Source organism: Garra rufa, chromosome 3 (genome assembly GCF_049309525.1).
Source record: "Garra rufa chromosome 3, GarRuf1.0, whole genome shotgun sequence".
NCBI classification, from domain to species: domain Eukaryota; kingdom Metazoa; phylum Chordata; class Actinopteri; order Cypriniformes; family Cyprinidae; genus Garra; species Garra rufa.
Genome location: NC_133363.1, coordinates 33,593,756 through 33,616,027, shown reverse-complemented (window position 1 = coordinate 33,616,027; position 22,272 = coordinate 33,593,756). Strand labels below are relative to the sequence as shown.

The following is a 22,272-nucleotide window of genomic DNA, read 5'->3' as shown; positions in this document are numbered from 1 at the left end:
TCTACTGGGGCACGGGCCCCCCATTACTCATATCACTATCTTTTTTGAAAGACATTTGCATTTACAACACAATTAACCATACAAACTTGTGTAACCGACTATTCTTACGCTGCAACAAGCACTAGAAGTAAATTTATACATTAATGCATATTTATTTAAGCATCTTCATTCTTCACATAAGGATTTTCACCATTTTTAAGGCAATTAATGCAGGGCACAGTGCTGCTAAAAGTGCGGCATACAAGTGCGTACCAGGCGGTGCCAGGCCGTGTTCGACCACTGGTTTCGTAATTTTATTCATAGCCCACCTCCACTGCATGCACTTCTGAGTGAAATGTTGCGCGACGTGCGCGCTGCAGTTAAATACACAGACGCGCGCGGGCATGGATATCTGCGTGCAAAGTCTTCGGTTAAATTGCGTTGCTTTTAAAAGCGTTAATTCATACTTCACATAAGGATTCTCACCATCTTTAAGGCAATTAATGCAGGGTACAGGGCTGCTAAAAGTGCGGCGTACAGGTGCTTACCAGGCCGCGTTCGACCACTGGTTTCGTCATTTTTTCATAGCCCAACTCGACTGTATGCACTTCTGCGTGAAAGGTTGCAGTTAAATACACAGATGCGTGCGAGCATGGATATATGCGTGCATAGTCTTCGGTTAAATTGCACTGCTTTTAGAAGCGTTAATTCAGTTGTTGCATATAGTTTAATGTCTTTATTTCGAGATTATCAAAGTAAATTATTAGGGATGCACCGAAATGAAAATTCTTGGCCGAAAACCGAAAAAGAGAAAACCAAGGCCGAAAACCGAAACACCGAAATAAATTATGCCAATTATTAGTACCATTGTGTTTATGGCTATGACTGTGTACTAATCTTACTAAAATCAAGGCATTGTAATTGCATAAATTAATATTAAAGTTTCAAAGAAGAAATCAATTATATTGATTTAAACTATTATCAATCAAGTATTATATTACTTCAATAACATATATATATATATATATATTATACTGCCTTTGTTTAAATTGTTTAATTGTTTAAATTTTTATAACATTCTCTTCTGGATCCATCAGTTCACATCATAGATAGACTAAAAAAATAACATTTACAAGTCTACGCGTTTCTCTTCCAGCAGGAGGCGCTGTCAGACTGCTAGTACACAAAGCAGCGCCACAAATGACTTTGAAATGTGTAGCACTCATATTTATTCAATGGATAGCCTTTTGAAGTTTCATCGCAATTCTTGTCTTTCAGTCCCCACATTTAAGACCACCTGAAATCATAATTAATAGCCTACTTTCTTAACTCCTAATAACACTGTAGTCATCAATGAAAATTAAGAGCTTTATTTCAAGAACTGACTTTCAAAAACAAACCTTACACAAAATACGTTTCGTTTGATTTTTTTCCCACCATGTTCGGGGCACAAGAAAAATATTAGGGGACTAAATGAATATCAGCATATGAAGTATAATCGTATCTCATTGTCTTCGAAAGAATGTGCACATCAGACGCTGAAAGGCAGTTTTTACTTTCACTTTAACATACTGCGCACTTTTCGTGTTGCTTGTGTGATTTCCATTGGCTCACCTCCATGGTTTAAAACATAAATAATTTATAAAATAAAATACAGTATATAGAAAAGACATATCTTTAAACTTTTGCGAACACCAATGTAAAGACATTGTTTTTCACTCACTGAAAGCTACATCTGTCTGTGCGCCGCACAATGCGCCGATCTCTGCTCTCGTCATCACTGAACGCACGACTGCAGACACACCCCCTCTTGAAATGTCGGCATTACAAGTTTTGCAAATCGCTGTCCGGTTGTCTTTCTTAGATATACTGAAATACGTCCACACCGCAGATGTGTTGCTTCAGACAAGCACGTGCAAGCTGCGGTTTCTGTCTGCGTCAACATACTGCTTCGGCCGTGTTGTTTCGGTGATAAAAGTGTTTCCGCCGAAAACCGAAAATATTCGGTGCATCCCTATAAATTATAACTCAAATTTGAGATTTTACTGGGGCACAGCAGATTTTTACTGGGGCACGTGCCCCAGTAAAAAGGGTCTAGCGACGCCCCTGAGCGGCTATGTCAGACAGTACTACGAAACTGTACTAGGGCAAAATAATTTTAAACAAACATTCATTATACATTTTATTTAATATTTTTGGTTCACAAAATGTCTTACAAATTCTCACATTTTTTATACATTTCTTATACATTTTTTCCTATACAGTTTTCTTCCATTTTTTTTTACAAAATATTTTTTTGTAAATAAATAAAATAATGATATACAAATAACTATTAATTGCAGATTGCTGCTTTAAGTCAAGGACTTGGAGGGATGGGAAGGCCACTCATGTCACAGTCCAGCAGATGGAAAGCAGACTGAGAAGAGAAATCAAGGGTGTCATTTTCTGATGTTTTCTCCATGTCTTAATCCATGACCTGAAGCAAAAACACATTACATGTATTGTCTAAATACATTACATTTACAGCACAGGCTCATAATGATTGTTTGACATGTCATAAACTAAACCAGAAACAACAAAATGAAACAACATTTAGCTTACCTGTAAGCTCTCGAGTCTGTACGTTAAACCAGGCATGGAGATGCATCTTCTCCAGAGCGAGTCTGTTCTTTGGCTTTGGCTGCAGACAGTCACAAATCAACTCGCAGCATTCTGTGCAAAAAGATGAGAGAGACATCTGATTATTAGCTTATACTTCACTCTTAGTATTTAAATGGTCCTTCTTTGTTCTGTGATGAAGATCTCACTTTGTGACAGGCCTGGACTGGTCCAGATGTTGGCAGCGGTCATGAACAGGTCCTCTGCTGAGGGCAAATCCCCGCACACCATTTCAAACAGGAGGATCCCGAGTGACCACACTGTCGTCGGCTTTGCATAGTACTTGCCGGTGAACTGGAACTCTGGAGGAAAGTACTCTCTCGTGCCTGGAAGAAAGAGATGTTGTCTGATGTTTGATACTTTTCCACAGCATGCTGACTTTATGTAGGATGTGTTTTTGTTAGCTAATGAACATACCACAGAAGACTTTGTAGGCTGAATTTTTCATGAGAGCACCGCAACCAAAGTCAATCAGTTTCACCTCCATGGTGTCCGGATTCACCAGGAGGTTCTCCAGTTTGATGTCCCGATGGAAGACACCTTTCTCACAGCAAGCGTTAGCAGCACGAACCACCTGCCACATAATGCGTCGTGCCATACGCTCGTTGAGGGTTCCTCCGTGGAGCTCCAGGAAACTAAACAAGTCCATGCAAGGGAATGGCCGCTCCATGACCATGATGAAGTGGTCAGTTTCTTCCTGCCAGTCCAGCAGTTCAATGATTTCAGGAGCTTTGGGGCCCTCATTGACCATGAGTGTCAGGCCGATCTCTAAGGGGAGGCGTTTGGGATGACCCGGCTAAAAGAGAAAACATGACGGTTTGATGGAGGTGGTTTCCCAAATAAAGACTTGCTCCACAAATCCACAGTTGAAAAATCATTTGTAGTTTGTGATTAACAAAAAGAGTTACTCAGAAGTAATGAGACAGAGAGCACAGTCTACTCACCACTGTGATATATGGCATGTGTGGTGCCTTCACTGAATATTTCACAGCCACCTGATCAACAAAACAAAGAGTTAACAGTTAGCCTGAGCACAGAGGTCATGTCTTTCATCAATCCCGAAGAAAAAATCAAAGTTTTGTAAGACAAATTAAATAAAATCAAAACCTTGAGTCCATCCTCGTGTCGAGTCCCTGCGTACACCAAGCCAAATGCTCCTTCACCCAGCTTGGGGCCAATTTCATAACCCCTCATTATGTAACCTATTAAAAAGCAAAAACTTGTAGTTAGTATGAAATAGGGTTCTATACATTTTCAAATTTTATTTTACATTTTATAGTAACATTTTCTTATTCTCATAGCTCATAGATTCTTATTCTCTTACCATTTTCCAGGACGTCCTGCTCTGGCTGTTCCTCAACAGCAGGAGGGACTTCTGAAGTTGAAGCTACAATATGAATCAATTCAAAATAAACAACAATAAAAAATGCTGCATCTTCAAATTTAAGTGATTCTTCATTTAGAGGCACTTTCAACTTGATATCTAAATAAAACAACTTTAAACTATGGAAATGAATGGATTTATTACTCAAAGTAAATTCTCACATACAGATAATGACACCTAATAAAATACATTCTCCATTCATTCTTTGATTTAAAGTAATTTCTGATGTAACCTATTTAAAGGTAAACAGTTATAGTTAGTATGAAATACAGTTTTATACATTTTCACATTTTATTGTACATTTTAAAATAACATAGATTTAGTATTCTTACCCTTGTCCAGGACGTCCTGCTTTGGCTGCTCCTCAGCAGCAGGAGGGACTTCAGAAGTTGGAGCTATAAAATTCAATTCAAAATAAACAAAAAAAAAAAAAAACTTGATATCTAAACTAAACTTGTTTAAACATTGGACATCAATCGATTCATTTCTCTAATTAAATTCTCACTTACTGATAATGACACTTAATAAAAGCAATTCTCCAGTCATGCTGTGATTTAAAGTAATTTCATTTCTGATCTCTAAACTCACTCTAAAATACTTTATGTAATAATGACAGCAGTATTTGGGACAGTGATTCTTTGTTATAACAGCTATAGCTGTAACTTCTATAGAAGACCAGAAGTTTTGGTAACTTAAGAATTAGTACCATTGTACCATTGTCAAGTCTCCGATATGTTCCCTCCACAGACTTGAAGTTCTCTTCAGCCTTAAACAGGTCGTATTTTGCAGTTTTGCTGCGAGGAAAGCTGAGAGTGGGCCATCTAAGGAAGCTCTTCTTCTTTTTCTCCTCTTTCTCTGCCTCCTTTCTCCCTCCATCAGTCTCACCACGCCCAAACGGCCACCTCCAGAAGCACTTATTCTCTCTCATTTTCTCCTCTCTTCCTGCCTCCTTTCTCCCTCCATCAGTCTCACCAGGACCAATAGGCGGCTCATCAAGCTGATGAGGATGGTTTTTCACCATGTTGGTGGTGTATTTAAAACAGGGTTCGTGTACAGACTTCATTTCAAGCGCTTTTTAGACGTGAATTGAACTGTCACACGATAAAACCGTTTGTGATTTTGCTATCAGATGCTCCAAAACTTGGAACAGATATGCAACTCTGATACTCCGAAACAACCAACAAAATGAGAAGGTGATTCCCAACTTTATATACTTCAGACAGTACCAACGTTCTAATTACCATGGAAACGACTGACGCCATGACCACTCATGCAGAGAAGCTGACTAGAATGAGAATTCGAAAAATACAAAAATGAAAAAAAAAAAAAAAAAAAGAGAAAACGACGATGTCGTCTGGTCATTTTGGATGATAGAATTAATATCGAATGGTATTTGATATTAATTATATTATTGACTGTGTCATGTATATCGCTTAGTTTTAAATAAGATAAAGCGATATATTGCTGTAATTAAGTTATTAAACGCAATAAACGCTAAAAAGAGCTTGTTATGACTTATGTGAATGTAAACAGAAAATAAATCAGACTTGTGTCAATATCACGCATTAGGTTTTAAAGTGACAGCAGCCTAAAATACCTGATGCTCTGTGTCCATTAACGTTAATCACACAACAAAAGAAAAAGAGAAAATCTCTCAGTACTCTGCTCTTAACTTGAGTAAGTTTAATAAGAATCAACATTATTATATATCAGTTTCTGTATTAATACAGAAAAATGAAAACTGAAAAGCTCCAGTTAAATAGACCTATTTCTTTGAAGTTTCTTTGAGATGCTGTGAGATTAAAAAAAGAGATAATATATTTCAGAACCCGATGAATGTCAATGACATGTTCCAGTATTTCATATAGTGGTGTAAATGTTTGATCTGAATGCTCTCAATGAGCACATATGAACCTCTCAAATAAAAGTTTTCAGACTTTTAAATGTTGTCTTATATTAAGTTGCTGTTGTGATGCAAAACATTTAACCTTTATTACCACAATATTACCGTTAAAATCACATAAGAAAGATAAATGAAAGATAAAAGATAAAGATTTGGGATTTATATCAGTAAAGATGTCTGATGATCACAGCTCAAATCTTGCTGTTGTCAGTGGGGATTGTAATAGTTGAAGATGGGACTACTCTTCAGCCTCTCAACTCTCGGAAAAGTGGTGATGGACAATCTAAGTGACCTTCCTGAATCAATGTGCCTTCTGTTTGGACAAATTTATGTTACAGTTTTTGTGCTTTTCTTGTCAGCTGAGAAAAAAAAAATTAAAATGACCTTTACATTGGAAATTAAAAACATGTTTATGTTAACAGTCAGTAAGACTTTCACCAACAGAGAAGAAACACCTTTTTTTTTTTTTTTGTATAACACACACTCCAAGGAACTGGTATATCTCAAATGTGTCTTGTAAAAATGTGAAAAAAAAAAAAATAATAATAATAATAGGTTTACATTTAAAAACAGTTAACTGTTAAAAAAATGCTTATGTTGTTGTTCATGTCTTTTAAAAATGTAAGCTTACTATTAAAAATGAGCTGTTTTGTTTAAAAATGTTATATTAAATGTGAGTTTACAGTCAAAAATAGGAGTTTACTGTTAAAAATGTGAATGTACTTTAAAAAATGTGAGCTCATGATGCTGTTGTTCATGTCTTTCTGGAAATGTGAGCTACTGTTAAAAATTAGCTATTTTGTTGTACATATGTCTTAAAAATATGACAATGTGGGCTTACAGACAAAAATATGAGTTTACTGTTAAAAAGGAGCTCATGATTTTGTTCACAAATTTTATAAATGTGAGCTTACTGTTATAAGTAATGAAAATGCAGTATAAGCCTAATAAAGTGGTTGATGTGGAAAAAAAACCCCTGTTTTAATGATTTATAAATTATTTAATACAAGTAGAATATATATATTTATATATAAGAATATATAATCTGAAACTTTAGGAAGTTTAGTCTGTTAGCCCTTTTAAATGATCTGTACTTAAACCTTAAACATTTAAGTTAATTCAATGAAGGGACCACATTCGGTCAACTCAATAAATCAAGTTGTCATTTTCCCATTACTCAAACAAACTGAGGGAATCACTTTCCTCAAATAATTTGAGTAGTCTGAACTTATTAGGGTTTACAGTGCACTCCTCTAATCAAAATATTTTAAATAAAACCTGTTTGGGAATATTATTTCAATTTGTAATCATTTAATGACTTTTTCATGTGCCATAAAATTTCAGTTTCTATCTTTTTAGTAAGTTCTTTGAATGACATGAATGACATTATCCTACAGGATTAGCTATATGTTTTGCGATTGTACCTTTGGCTTCCTTTTAATCACAGCGAAGTGATGAAAATGGGGAAACAGTGGCAGTAATTAAGACAAGGGAAAGTCAGTTTAAAACGAACTATTATATACATATTTATGAAAAGTGCGTAAATTCCAGGTTGTAAAACAGGCAGTAAGGGCTGGCTCAAACTGCGGCATCGGCATCTCGCAGCGGCACTTCCGGCGGCATGTCGAGATGCCGCTGGTTTTCTCCGGCAGGTGCCGCTACAGCGGCATCTCCAGATGCCAGAGCGGCATCGGCATCTCGCAGCGGCATCTAGCAGCGGCATTGCAGCGGCATCGGCATCTCGCAGCGGCAGCGGCATCTAGCAGCGGCATAGCAGCGGCATCGGCATCTCGCAGCGGCATCTAGCAGCGGCATCGGCATCTAGCAGCGGCATCTCACGCCGGCATGTCCAGCAGGCGTACTTTCTTCTTATTAAAAAAAAATAAATACATTTCAACAAAATAACATAATATACTACAGGACTGTCATTTCTTAAGTATTTATCATATAATGTGTAATACTGATGCTGGATCAGAGCATGTGTGTGTGTGTAGGATCCAGCAGTAAGTGTGTATTAATTTTTCATTTTCAGTTCGTTTCAGTGCCAACAAAGTTAGTAGATCACAAACGATAATAAATTAAAAAATGCAGTGTTTTTAATGTATTTGTCTATTTCAAATACTGCTTTGAAATGTTACTACTTATGAATATAAAATGTTAATACAGAAATTAGTTTGTTATGCTGCACAAAACAGATATCGCAGCTCTTATAGCCTAAAATATACTTAATGTCACTCGTTGTAATTGCATTTAGTAACAATTCATTTAGAGAGCTCTATAATTAAATTCCTACTAGTAACAATTCCAAACAAAGAGCTCTTTAAATTATATTTTACTATTTACAATTACAATTAAAGAGCTCTCTAATTAAATTCTTACTAGTAACAATTCCAATTACAGTGCTCTCTAATTTAATTCTTACTAGTAACAATTCCCATTAGGGAGTTCTACAAATGTATTTTTACTAGTCATATGTCTCCCATTGACTTCCATTTATTTTTAATTACAGAGCTTAACAACATAATTTCTACTAGTAAGAATTTCAGTTAAAGAGCTCTACAATTGAATTCCTACTAGTAACAATTACAATTAGAGAGCTCTTTAAATCAATGTTTACTAGTAATAATTCCAATAGCTCTTTAATTCAGTTTTTACTAGTAAGAATTCCTATTAGAGAGCTCTCGAATTCAATTGTCACTAGTAAGAACTTAATTAGACAGCTCTTTAATTCAATTACAGAGCTCTGCAATTAAACATATCTTTAATGTGTTTTTTACTGGTAAAAATTGAATTGTAGAGCTGTGTAACTGCATTTTTATTAGTAATAATTAAATTAGAGAGCTCTCAAATTGGAATTGTAACTAGTAAAAACTGAATTAGAGAGCTCTGCAATTGGAATTATTACTAGTAAAAATTGATTTAGAGAGCTCTCTAATTGGAATTGTTACTAGTAATAATTAAATTGTAGAGCTCTGTAATTAAAAATGAATGGAAGACAATGGAGACATATGAATGGTAGAAATTAATTTGTAGAGCTCCCTAACTGGAATTGTTACTACTACGAATTGAATTAGAGAGCTCTGTAATTGGAATTGTTAGTAATACAGTTTTTTTACAATCGTTTTTGCACTAATAACAGAACTGTAATATCATTTTTCAAAACTCTAGATACAAAACTTAAAACAGTCATTATTTGTAACACAGGCTGTCCAGTGTTCAAAACTTTGCATATTGCATTCATATCTTTAAAGAAGCCTTGCATTAGCAGAAGCATTGTTTCAAAAAACAAATTTATAATGAAATATCGTAGGAACATTACTTTAGATCACCCATACACGAGTTACCCATAGTTTCAATGTGTTTTTGCAAGTACAATCATTAAATATAGCTGTACAAAATATGTGATACAGGTTTCATTTTTTATTTTTATTTTTACTGTAGACTGAGAACAGTACAGACACAGTGGTATCATTGAAATACTGTAATGTGGAATTTACTGATAAAATAAATCTCAGCATGACCAGCTAAAACCACCAGGCTGGCAAAAACAGCCAAACAGCCTAGGCTGGTTTTAGATGTTTTTTTTCAGCAGGGTTAGTTTGTGTACCAACATTCTTGATACATTCTTTTTTACCAGGGTAGCCATTAACTCATTAAAAGCCCAAAAGCGATAACATAAAAATGACATCTTGCACTCAGTAATGTTAAATATGAAAATGTGTTCTGTAAAAGAGGTACATAGGGCCGTAGAAACAATATCTGATAAAGAATGAAATATGACATCCATAGATAGCCTACACAGTAAAAAAAAAAAAAGGTACTGCAGAGGTTCAATTTTGTTCCTGGTCAACAAAACATATAAAGGTACCTTTAAAGGTACACAATGGGTCCTTATTGTACAATTATGTACCCAAAAAATTGTACCCTTGGTAACACCCCAGTGACAGCTACTTGTACCCTAAAAGGTATAGTTTTGTTCCTTTTTTTCTGGGAGTGTAGTCCATCTGGGTCATATTCTGTGGTAACTGGTGTCAAATTATCTTTCCTGAAACATGAACTATTTTCCATAAAAGCTATGCTTCAAGGGTAATGCAACAGTTACTTATCATTTTAAGCAGATGTATCAACTGATAGTTTAATCTCTGTAATGCAATTAATGCACACTCATCTCAAGATGTAATTTCAAATTTCAAAACGGCTTGACATTGTATGTAATACAAATCATATATTTTATTAAGGAATGTGATCTTCTAACTTCGTTGGCACTGAAACATAACTGTGATATTGACACATACTTGAGATAGCCTATAGCCACACAGCCACAGCCAGCCAGCCACACACACAGCGCCACGCACACAGCGCCACGCACACGCACGTTCTGATCCAGCATCAGTATAAACACATTATATGATAAATACTTAAGAAATGACAGTCCTGTGGTATATTATGTTATTTTGTTGAAATGTATATTTTTTTTTAATAAGAAGAAAGTACGCCTGCTGGACATGCCGGCGTGAGATGCCGCTGCTAGATGCCGCTGTGAGATGCCGATGCCGCTGCGAGATGCCGCTGTAGCGGCACCTGCCGGAGAAATACAGCGGCATCTCGACATGCCGCCGGAAGTGCCGCTGCGAGATGCCGATGCCGCAGTTTGAGCCAGCCCTCTCTCAAAACAGGACTGCGTTATTATAAGCAGATCAATACCAGTTATCCACCAGTTAGTTGTTACTTGACAATCACTTGAATACCTGAACTGACTTGTTTATTTTAGTCTTAGATGTGCAGTTTTCCCAGGTAACATTTATGCATCTCTTCTTGAGTAATGCATTCTAAGCACAAGTTAAGGATATGGCTATCAAATTAGCTAGACGACATGTTGTATTTATCATGTTGGCCACTAGATGTCAGTACTAACCTAGTCATCTTTTACCGTCAGGTTTAGCTTTGCTAGCAACAGGTTTATACACTCCAAATAATAATAGTTTTAAATATAATTGCATTTTAATAGTAAATACTTCGTTTTTATATTGAGATTTATGTTTGATTTAGGTTAGCACTTGTTAATCTTAAATCATTAAGTGTGTTTCTTTTTTAATATTACATATAAAATGTGTGGAACTCAGTTAAACTTCTCATTGGAAAGAAAAAGACAAAGTGTTGTGCTTTGTAACTTTATTTTCTCACATTCAGAAAAAAACTGAAAAGTACACACTTTTAAATAGGTAATAACTCTCTTATGTAGAAAAATAAATGGATGGAAGAAAAGTGCTAAACAAAAAAATCTTTGATTAAGTTTCAGCAAGTCACAAATTTCAAAAACAGTACAGGAAAAAAGAAAAATGTCTGACAAAGTCCTCTTTCAATGGGTAAGTTGCATTTTAAGCATGTAAAATGTAACATATTTGTGGATTTCGAAGAAGACCCGCACAGATCTACATTAACAGTTCAATTGTTTTATTCATACAGCCTACTTAAAACACTGAGGGGAGAAAAAAAAAAGACAGTAGGCAATATTCTTTTAACATTTTAAGTGCACAAACCAATTATCTCTAGAAAAGAAAACTAGCATATAAAAATAAGGCTATCAGACCACGCAGGCTGAATTGTGGGGTAAACAGACACGTCTCATTAATATATTTAACCATGGAAAACGTTCGGCCAGGTCGAGTTCCTCCGTGACCAGCGAAGCCTGCAGTGACACGGCTTCTCGAGGGAATCTCTCGAATGATGGAGGTGCACCAATTTCACGATCACCTTCCGTTACACACTTGTAATACCATCCGTTAGTCCAAACAAGGGCTGGAAGTCACCAACCCACAGCAGGCAGGCAAGGGTAGCCGAAACCTTTGTTCTCTACAAACCATTTTTGCAGTATATCTCTTCTTCCACCAACCTCACAATGAGGCGACTCTTCAAATCCATTCCACATATCATAATGTGGATTTTATTAGGGTGTGAAAGAGCTTTAGAAATATAAACGCCTGTAAGGCAGAGGGAAACGTCTTTTTGGTAGGCTATGTGTGCTTAGTCCTTCGACTTCTCTAACAAACAGAAGTCTATAGCTCACATAAGTCTGCCCTCCAAAGCTGTAAATAACAGCTCTTGACAGTTCAGTTTTCTTCTCATTGATAGCCATTGTTTAGAAGCTTTGATTTTAAAGACAGAGGGAGATTTGGTAGCACCCAGAGATTTAGTCAGCAGCCAGCCGGCACATCCGCGATGAAATCAAACTCGTTCTGACCCAGCCACAGCTCTGGAAGCTCATTAGCACGGTCCAAACCCAGCTCCACCACAAGCGACATCAAAACTTCCTCATCGACCGGATCAGAATCAATGATGCCAGGTGCCTGTGCTGCCCCAGGAGTGGTGATCTGTCCTGGGCCCAGCATGGTGGCTCCGTAGCCTCGGTTGGTTCCGGTTGTAGCTGCAGAGGACAGATTCTGATAGTGGCTGTTGAGTTTTTGGAGCTGCATGGAGGCGATGAGATGCTGGCCGGACTGCAGGCAGAAAGGCTGGGGTTTTCCCAAAACGGGGGAGCTGGGATGGAGAGCAGCGGAGGGGAACGGAGGGCTTGTCTTGCCTGAACCAGAGTAGTGAAGCAGAGAGAGAGAATCACGATCCTTCATGGTGGCACTAGAACGCAGGAGGCTCATTAGATGGACACACCTGAAGGGAAAAAAGATAATAACATGAGAATGTTCCACAACACTTCATTTTAGGCAGACATCTCTTAAAATTGTTCTAGAGAACATCTAGGCATCACACACGAGTGAGGGTCACACATTACCAGACTTTTTGTTGTGTTTGTAACAACTTTACTCATGCAGAAATGTGTGCCTCATTGCAAGGTGACAGATGACAAATGAAAACAATGTGCTCTAAAACATGTTTGATGTCCTCTGACTGGATGAATAAAAAAACTAGGCAATCTAAATCTAGGCAAAAAAAAAAACTGTTTTTTAACTGAGATCACAAGGCAGGAGTTTATCAATGGATCAGAAGGGCAGCAAGTCATATGACTTTCCAAGACTATTTGTAGAGATGAACCATTCATAATCCCTCAAATGTGGGGTTAATTATGGAGTACGTGACAGCGTCCTGTGACTCCATATCCTCACATGTGCTCACACACACACGGAGGACAAGTAATGAGGCACTTAATCATATGTGCTGCTCCACTCTCCTCAATCCCCACTTAAAGCCATTCTTCTGGGGAAAGGCATAATTGCTGAAAGCTGGCATGCAGCTGCAATGGACCTCCAGCAACGAGCGGCACACAGGCTCATCTCAGCGCCCCTCCCAGACATTGACAGCTGTAGGGCATTCATCTCGAGATCTTTGTGTTTAGCTCATTGTATTCATTATTCATGGCCTGGAAGCTGTCACATATAACACGATGGAGCCTACAACTTAATTAGACCAAGACAAATGTAAAACTGAACTTTGCGGTTATCTGCAAAGGCCAAGTTTCATTTTGGACTAGTCTGTTTTGTTTGTGAAAAAGCATCATAAAATATGTGTTGGTCTAGTTAGATATTACACATATTGTTTTAAAAACTGCCAGGGAAATTGAAAACTGCTTTTTTTTTCCCCAGTGTGTCACAATCTGTGTGGTGCAGTAGAGATAACTACTCATTTCCTACTATCACTAGCCAGTGAGATGTTGTGGGTTAGTGGTGTCAGTTAAACAGTCAATTATGACACAAACAAGATTAAAACAGTAAGTAGTGACTGATTTAAGATTTAAACACAGCTGAATTACAACCACTAAGTGGATTAGATCCAAAACAGGGCGATAATATGTGATATCCGTATTTAGTATTCAAGACTGGTTGTGTAATATGTAGGATATTCTATAAAAGCTAGGTTTATCGTTTGAACAACAGTAAAAAGATCTGTAATAATATAGTTTGAAAGTTATTTATTAAAGTGCTGATAAATGCAGAATGGAAAAATAAAACGTTAAAAAAAACAGTAAATTCAAATCTTACCTTTATAGGAGAAATGGTCAAATTGCGTTCGTGTTGTGAATCCAGTATGACTGAAGTTACACGACTTTGATAATTTTAAAAAATGACTGTATGCGTTAAATATGTACTGCATGAAAATAAAGCCGTAGGGTGCTGTTGGATTTGGCAAAGACAGATACGAAGTCGACCCTGGACGTGAAGTTGGAGAAATGTTTCCCGTCCTGTTGCAGGAGAGCACCCTCAATGAACTGTTACTGAATCAAAGGAATTAGCCTAAATACACACACTCGACGCTCTCAAGAGGGATATGAGTCCGCTCGAAAACGTGACATGGAGTCTCTGTGAAACTGGAATGTGACAAGTCGACGACTGGCCAAGTGTAAGCGGATAATTTACAGTTATAACACATTTGAAAAGTTGCTTGATTACAGAATTAATATTATGTCATAATTGACTCACCAAACCCATATTTTTCTTCTTTGGGATTGCACTCCAGTGCTGATGTCGTCTGAAGCAATATAATGTTGAAGCTTTTCTGTGAGGAATATTATTTTGAATTAACATGTTAATATACATTTTGTTTTGACGTTTTCATAGAAAGTCTTTATTGTGTTCCATATGGCATCAAAGTCCTGCGTAGATAATATCGTTAAGACAAAAATTACTATTGTTATTACTCCGTGTGCCAGAGTGGAGTTTTATCCGGGTTTTCTGTTCACCCTTATGAAGCGCACGCCTGCACGGACACTTACACTTGTTGCCATAATAGATCACTTCATAATTATTTTTCATAGACACACCACAGACGTTAAAATGTCTCTGAGACAATTAGTCTTGACTGAGTCGAGATTTTATAAACACAATGATAATCAGACAACAAATGTATGTTGCTGAATGTATTTATTTTTTTTACTTCAAAGTAAAGTTTAGATCATAAAATCTGAAAATACTGCTGCAAAATGTATAACGGAACGGACAAAACTAGAATAGGTCACATTCTTCACTGGATTATTGTAAATTAAACTGAACCCCATCAATCAAAAACCTGCAAGCTAACGTTACGTCTAACAAAACTTGCTCATCTCGGTATTGATTAAAGATGAGATGCAGCCAAACGGCTGCTTTCTTTTGCGTTTTAACGGGTTTAAAGACCGCATCTGTCGTCATTCATGAAGACACTTCACATGTAGATTAGGAGGGAAGTGACGGGTAAAGGAGCAGGGATTTGCTCTACTCCTGTGGGAAACGTTATGCAAATGAAGACAAACGGTTTTGACGTGCCCTTTGTTTGGCACAACTCAAGAACTAATGTCATAAAGGCCACTTTTGTGTAGAATAATGGGTCACACTCCTCAAATACTTCATTTCAGTCCAGCGCTGCTGACAAAAACTCTGTAGAAATCTGTTGGCGATCAATGGAGTGAATAGAAGATCAGTCAGAATGAAAGGTTGAACACGTAGTAAGGGAAGATAGACGAGCACTTTGCATAAAATTCGTTGGGATGTCAAACATAGCCTACAACTAGATGAGCAGGTGCCAGTAGAAACGTCTACTAGTCCGGGTAGATGATCAACAACGGCTTTTCCAGGCAGTTTATAGGACAAATGACAAGATCTACCACAAAATATACCACTAAAATTGAGTGTATAAGACTTTATCTTTTTCTTAAACAACATTTTTCAAGGTTATGCATATAGACCAAACTAATACGTTCAGATATAGCCCACAAGAGAAAGTAATAGTTGAATTTATAAAAAATAACCCTGTTCAAAAGTTTACATACACTTGACTCTTAACACTGTGTTGTTACATGAATGATCGACAGCTGTGTTTTTGTTTAGTGATAGTTGTTCATGAGTCCCTTGTTTGTCCTTAATAGTTATACTGCCGCTGTCCTTCAGAAAAATCCTTCAGGTCCCACAAATCCTTTGGTTTTTCAGCATTTTTGTGAACCGTTTTCAAAAATGACTATGATTTTGAGTTTAAACGCTCACTGATGCTTTAGAAGGAAAAACAATGCATTAAAAGCTGGGGGTGAAAACTGAAAAAGGGTAAATTTAACTCATTTTGTCTTCTGGGAAACATGTAAGTATCTTCTGTAGCTTGTGAAGGGCAGTACTAAATGAAAAAATATGATATTTAGGCAAAAAAAAAAAAAAAGGTACACATCCTCATTCCGTTCAAAAGTTTAATGCATAGCTTTTCCTTCTGGGGCATCAGTGAGCGTTTGAACCTCCTGTAATAGTTGCATATGAGTCTCTCAGTCGTCCTCAGTGTGAAAAGATGGATCTCAATATCATACAGTCATTGTTGGAAAAGGTTCAGAATTTGTGAGACCTGAAGGACAGCGGGCAGTTTAACTGTTCAGGACAAACAAGGGACTCATGAACAACTATTACTAAACAAAAACACAGCTATGAATCATTCAAGTAACAACACAATATTAAGAATCAAGTGTATGTAAACTTTTGAACATGGTTCATCTTTATCAATTTAACTTATTTTTTTCTTATTCAGGTCAGTACTAAATAACTAAAAAAAAAATCACATGTATTTTGTATGATCCCTCTTATTTTGGTAAAATAATTAACATTTTGCAGATTCTGCAAGGTGTATGTAAACTTTTGACCTCAACTGTAGTTGAAAAAAAAAAGAAGTAAAAATCCTTGTTATTTTACAAGGAATAACATTTGAATTTAAACACGATCATACAAAAACTATATCCCAGTCGTTTTGCATCTGTGTTGCATTTTTAATGCATTTGTATAACCAAAACAAAACAAAATACAGCTGCAAGTATTCAATATGCATATTTTAGACTCCTAAAACGTATCAAATGAGAAAGAAGAAATGTATTCAATCCGTTATTTATTTAGTCTTTCTGCTCCAGAAAATGCAGAGGAAAAATCAAAAGCAGGATCACGAAGTATTGAGTAGACTGTTTGGTTCTACACGCATTAGGGTTTTAATAGGGCGAGCCGCTGAAAATCAGTCCCGTCTCTCCACTTAATTCTAAAAGTTTTACAGCGCTCTTTTGGTAGCATGGATCAGTTTATGGGGCTAAAATGCAATAAGCCCCATCTCTCAAAGCTAATAAAGGACTTAATGAATCACACTTGGTGTGCCATTGAGAGAAACCTCTGCAACCAAGAAATCCATAAAGATCATGCTGAAAAGAACAGGACTTCCACATGTGGCAGCCCCCAGTGAAACAAGGACAACACTCACTGAAAAAAAAGAAAAAGCCACACAATTACTTTTTTGTATTTTAATATATAACAGAAAGCATTTATACAAAAAATTAAAAGTTGACAGACAGCTTGAAAACATTTTAAATTTCTGACTCGCTCATCAAACAAAGAAAATAAACATTGTGGTAAAAAGCATGCCACAGGCAACATAAAACAGTTCATGAAGCCAACTTGACTTGGAATTTGGTCTGCCTATTAAACTTCACTTATCTAATCCATAACTGGACAAGATTGCAGTTGAAAGGTTATAAAAGATGGTTGGAAGCCAAACCGTAAAGATTTGAGAGCCTAGCCACGTCCTTGTCCATCTAAATCATGGTTAGACGTTTCTGGGATGCATCTTTCAACACTTTGACAAAACAATAACTCATTTTCAAATGATCCCATAAAATTAAAAACAGAATGAGTGACGACAAAAAAAAAAAAAAAAAAAACATGTTATTTGTGACATACTACACCCACAACATTGCATTCACGCTCTGTGTTTCATCCGAAAATGGCTTTGGATTTCTGTAAAAAACACACCCATTAAATATTTGCCTCAGATCCAACATTGACTAAAACTGTTCAAATGTGGCAACACTGGCCCATCTCTGCATTTAAAAAAATGTTCCCTGGAAACATTCAAGTAATGTTTTCCAAGCTCCCCTCTGGCGATGACTCCGACATACTGTCTTCATTAGAGAAGCAGGGCCTGATTTGGAAACATGAGCTGGGAGCCCACTCCTAAACTACATTCTTCAGATTCCCTGTAAACAAGCAGGGGAGGAGAAGGGTAAAGACAATTTGGAAACAGAAAACATACTGAGAAATATTAATACACAGACATGTGGTGTAATGAATGTAACTGTCAAAGAGTCACAGATGATGTCCACCTGAACATCTGCACAAGAACCTACCACGCTTTAATGTCACAATAACACTAATCGAAACAAAGCAGAGAGGATGCAAATTTAGACAAGAAACAGGATTTCCTATGACGTCTCTTACGGAAGCGCAAGCTATTCAAATATTTCGAAATCTAAATCAATTTACATAGATTTACAAACCGCAATTTGCATTGGAATCGGGCCTGCCATTCACACTGACACTATACAGTTGAGCTGAAAAAGGACGTCCCCTTTGTTCTCAACCAGCTGGTGTTTTGATAACATTATGGTTGGCTAATGAATTTGAATTTAAGGCACTAAAGGAAATCCTGGTTTAAAAAAGGAATCCATACTTTACAAAGCAAGCTTTATAATCAATAAATAATGGAATCTTATTTGATAGACACCATGGCTTGTTGAAAACTGGAGCAAAAGCGTTCCCTCACGTTCGGAAGCTATACATGTACAGTAACACTATTTTTAAGCACATGTTCCTCTTTGAAGGTTGCGGTTCTGAAGCCCTTGGAACTAATTACCTTCAATTCTCATTTGAAATGAGCAAGCTGTTCCTTTCCTACAACTCGTAAATGTAGGAAACCGTAAATGTTTATGAATCTATTTACATGTAGATTTTAGCAGATGCCCGATGATCTCCGGTCTCCATCTTTTCTGGCTTACATATGCATGCTCTTTTCGACTAAAAGGAGTGTTTTAAGGGATGGAATCAACAAAAATGTTCGGTTTGTTTGTAGTCGGCTACAATGTGCACAAACAATATGGTCTGCATTAACACCCACTGTTTAAAATTTAAAATGTCCTTCGAGATGAGGATCGATAAACTCACTTTGCTGATCAGAACCACTGAAAACAACCATGTATGGTGTTTACTCGTTTCTGCTCCTTTTTCTCTCAGCGTTTTATATAACGCAAAGCTGAGTGTTGTAAATGTTACCCAGATGTGCTTGGAAACTCCGGTAATGTGTAACAACTGCAAGCCTCTCTATTTATTACCTGCATTAATCAATCGCAGTTCTTCACAGAGAAATAGTTGTGAATATTCTCAGAATAGTGTTTGGGAAGGTCAGGCACATGGACTTCAGGTAAGGTTGGCATGTCAATCTTGGATTTGCTTCCTCTTATAAACACCACACACTTGTGTGACATACATGAGGCTGTAAACAACCAGCAAGCACTATGAAAAATCCTAATTAAAGAGTTTAATTGATGGGAGCTGTTTAGTTGAGGCACATGGGGCTGTGTGAGCTTGTTGAAAAACGATACGGGAGTCTTTAGAAAGCCCGGCACTTCAGTGGTGTAATTTAGTGCCTAATAAAACCTCATCACAAACAATTACTTCCTCCTAATATAAACCCAACCATTTGATGTCTATTGACCAGTGTGCTGATCAGACTATCCAAACAACAACTACAATTACCACTAAATAACAGGCTTATAAATAGTGCCAGCCTATAGTCTAAACCTCTGGCCTGGTATAATACCACCTTCAATTCACCTGGCATGTAGAAATGTCAAAAAATAAAAAAATTAAATCATTTATTAAATTGTTATTTATTCATTACAGTGTGATATAATCAGAAACCTATGAAAGCCCATTGCGCCACTAAATAAAACATTTTTAAAAATGTTTTTGCAACTTTTTATCTCAGAATTCTACCATTTTTACTCAGAATTGCGTGATACAAACTCGTAATTTTGACTCGTAATTGTGTGATATAGAGTCTGAATTTTGACTTTTTTTTTCTCAGAATTGCATGAAAACCTCACAACTGCAAGTTATGAGGTCAGACTTGCTAGATATAAAGTCACAATTGCGAGAAAGTCAGAATCGTCTGATAAAAACTCGCAATTCTGACTTCTTCCTTGCAAATGCAAGTTTGTATCTCGCAATTCTAACTTTTTTTCCCCTCAAAATTCTGACTTTGTCTCACAATTCTGACTTTATATCTAACAATTCTGAGAAAAAAAAAAAGAATTGTGAAGACAGTGGAGTCCAGAGTTATTTGAATTATATAAAATATTAGATGACAATTTTAAATTAGAAACTATAATAAAGGTAGATTATAAGCACTATAAATAAGTACTATAACAAGAACTAAAATGACTGAAAATAAATGAACTAAAAACTAAAAAAATTAAATTTATTGTCTTGTTCTTTACTTGATTAAAATGAGCCAAAGTAACACAATTGCTATATATTTTGTTCTAACTTAATTTCATTATTTAATCCACTTAAATATATACAAATAGATTAAAAAGTTTACTTTACCAATTTGTGTTGGGGCTTAATTGATCATTTTTGTTGCATTATCAAACTTTGCAGTGTTATTTTAGGATAAAAAAAGGATCCTATTTTAATATATTTTAAATTGTAATTTATTCCTAAATAATTTATTAACTGTAATTCATTTATAATGTATTAATTTATTACAATTTATTAGTTGTAATTAACTTATTAATATTATAATTTATGTATAATTTATTAAATTGATATTTAGTCATTAGTGTCACATAATCAGAAACCTATGGAAGCCCATTGCTGCCACTAAATAAATAAACAACAAAAAAATTATTTAAAATGTTATTGCGACTTTGTATCCCAAAATTTTTTTTTCTCAAAATTGTGTAATATAAAGTCAGAATTGCTAGATATAGTCACAATTCTGACTTTTTTCTCAGAGTTGTGTGATATGAACTCAAAATTGTGAGAAAATCAGAATCGTCCAATAAAGACTCTTTTTCTCAGAACTGTAAGTTTGTCTCGCAATTCTGACTTTATAACTCACAATTGTGAGTTTACATCACACAAATTCTGAGAAAATAAGTCAGATTTGTGAGCTTGTATCTTGCAATTCTGACTTTATAACTCGCAATTGCGAATTTATATCACACAATTCTGAGAAAAGTCAGATTTGTGAGTTTGCATCTTCCAATTGTGACTTTATAACTCACAATCGGGAGCTTATATCTCACAATTCTGAGAAAAAAAAAGTCAGATTTGTGAGTTTGTATCTTGCAATTCGGACTTTATAACTCACAATTGTGAGTTTATAACTTACAATTCTGAGAAAAAAAGTCAGATTTATGAATCTGACTTTTTTGGGAAAAGATTCCCAAAAAAAAAAAGATTTGTTTTTAAATACACTTTTTTGTAACATAAAAGTCTGTCAATTCTGATTAATTTAATGCATCCTTACTGAACCCCAAAATTTTAAATGGTTGTTATACAAATACAACTCTGGTTACCTTACATAAAATGTGCCACATACAAGTAAAATGACAGACAGATAATTGCTCCAAAATGCATTTTAAACTAAAAATACACTAAAACAATTACATCTGAGACATAGTTAGAGGTTTAGCAATGCACATTTCACATACCACACGTAAATACTGTTTCAACATGGCAAAACAGATGCCACTGAAAAGTCATATATGTCTATATAAACGCACTGGTTAACCTAAAGAAGTCATACAGAACCTAAGTAGAGGACTTTGTCAGTTCTCATAAAATTGATGTGTTGCGTGCAGCACAGGACAGACACTTAATGTAGCTCCACTACTTGACCTCTGTACACTATTTCACTCACTAATGACCCTCTGCAAGCAGAAGATCCTAAAGCCAAACCGATCCAGAATCTGTGCCCATGTGCGATGGGCTTTGCACATATAGCAGTCTTATATAGCAGTCTATAGCAGTCTTAAGAGATGGGTGGAAACCCTAAAATGGAAGTGGAGCAGTCAGCGCCTTAAGCCCTTTTTAATTAGTCCCTAGAGCTGCGGGATAGAGCAAACACGTAGCACATGCTACACATACCGCATGGGCAAAGAAAATAAGCACGTTTGTCTTGTACTGTTTAAGGAATAGGCAAAACTCTCATGTTGCAACTACAAATAAACAATGGCGAGGTAAAAGGAGTAAGAGTAATTCTTGTTAATAAATATATCTTCTGAAAACTGATATCAAGTAGAACTAAAATGTGAGTTTTCATGCACAGAAAACATCAATTTTGATGCAATTATCATGCATATATGTTATTGTCAAACTACAGCCTTTACAACGGTCTATGCAGGGTCAGCTCTCGGATTTCATCAAAAATATCTTAATTTGTGTTTCGAAGATGAACGAAGGACATGAGGGTGAGTAATTATTGACAAAATTTTCATATTTGGGTGAACCATCCCTTTAAGCTGAAGTGAAGGTCTGAAATGAGGCTGTCAGTTGTTGAACTGTACTGC

The 22,272-nt window shown here is 36.1% G+C and overlaps 3 protein-coding genes across 3 annotated transcripts in view; all 3 read right to left on the bottom strand.

The window, feature by feature from the left end:
• Window positions 1–2,335: 2,335 nt before the first annotated feature.
• On the bottom strand, window positions 2,336–5,042 carry LOC141331550 (serine/threonine-protein kinase pim-2-like). The gene is made up of 9 exons (XM_073836602.1): window positions 4,736–5,042; window positions 4,354–4,416; window positions 3,962–4,024; window positions 3,745–3,839; window positions 3,582–3,632; window positions 3,055–3,433; window positions 2,787–2,963; window positions 2,581–2,691; window positions 2,336–2,442 (listed from the first exon to the last, which is right to left on the bottom strand). Exons 1-9 carry the CDS (start codon window positions 5,040–5,042, stop codon window positions 2,336–2,338), a joined length of 1,353 nt encoding a protein of 450 aa, XP_073692703.1.
• A 6,395-nt stretch (window positions 5,043–11,437) lies between these two features.
• cited1 (Cbp/p300-interacting transactivator, with Glu/Asp-rich carboxy-terminal domain, 1) lies at window positions 11,438–14,135 on the bottom strand. Its single transcript, XM_073837101.1, has 2 exons — window positions 13,916–14,135; window positions 11,438–12,590 (listed from the first exon to the last, which is right to left on the bottom strand). Exon 2 carries the CDS (start codon window positions 12,575–12,577, stop codon window positions 12,119–12,121), a length of 459 nt encoding a protein of 152 aa, XP_073693202.1. The 5' UTR covers window positions 12,578–12,590; window positions 13,916–14,135; the 3' UTR covers window positions 11,438–12,118.
• Window positions 14,136–17,183: 3,048 nt separating this feature from the next.
• Window positions 17,184–22,272, bottom strand: part of hdac8 (histone deacetylase 8) — a 32,608-nt gene continuing 27,519 nt past the window's right edge. The window contains exon 11 of the mRNA XM_073836989.1: window positions 17,184–17,895. Within this exon, the coding sequence (XP_073693090.1) occupies window positions 17,873–17,895 (23 nt within the window). The 3' untranslated portion in view covers window positions 17,184–17,872. The remainder of the gene's footprint in view (window positions 17,896–22,272) is intronic.

Coding starts and splice junctions, on each gene's coding strand:
- LOC141331550 (XM_073836602.1), bottom strand. CDS start 5,042: ATGGTGAAAAACCATCCTCATCAGCTTGATGAGCCGCCTATTGGTCCT. Junction 3,840..3,961: donor GCAGGACGTCCTGGAAAATG/GTAAGAGAATAA, acceptor GCTTTTTAATAG/GTTACATAATGAGGGGTTAT. Junction 3,434..3,581: donor ACATGCCATATATCACAGTG/GTGAGTAGACTG, acceptor TTTCTCTTTTAG/CCGGGTCATCCCAAACGCCT.
- cited1 (XM_073837101.1), bottom strand. CDS start 12,577: ATGAGCCTCCTGCGTTCTAGTGCCACCATGAAGGATCGTGATTCTCTC.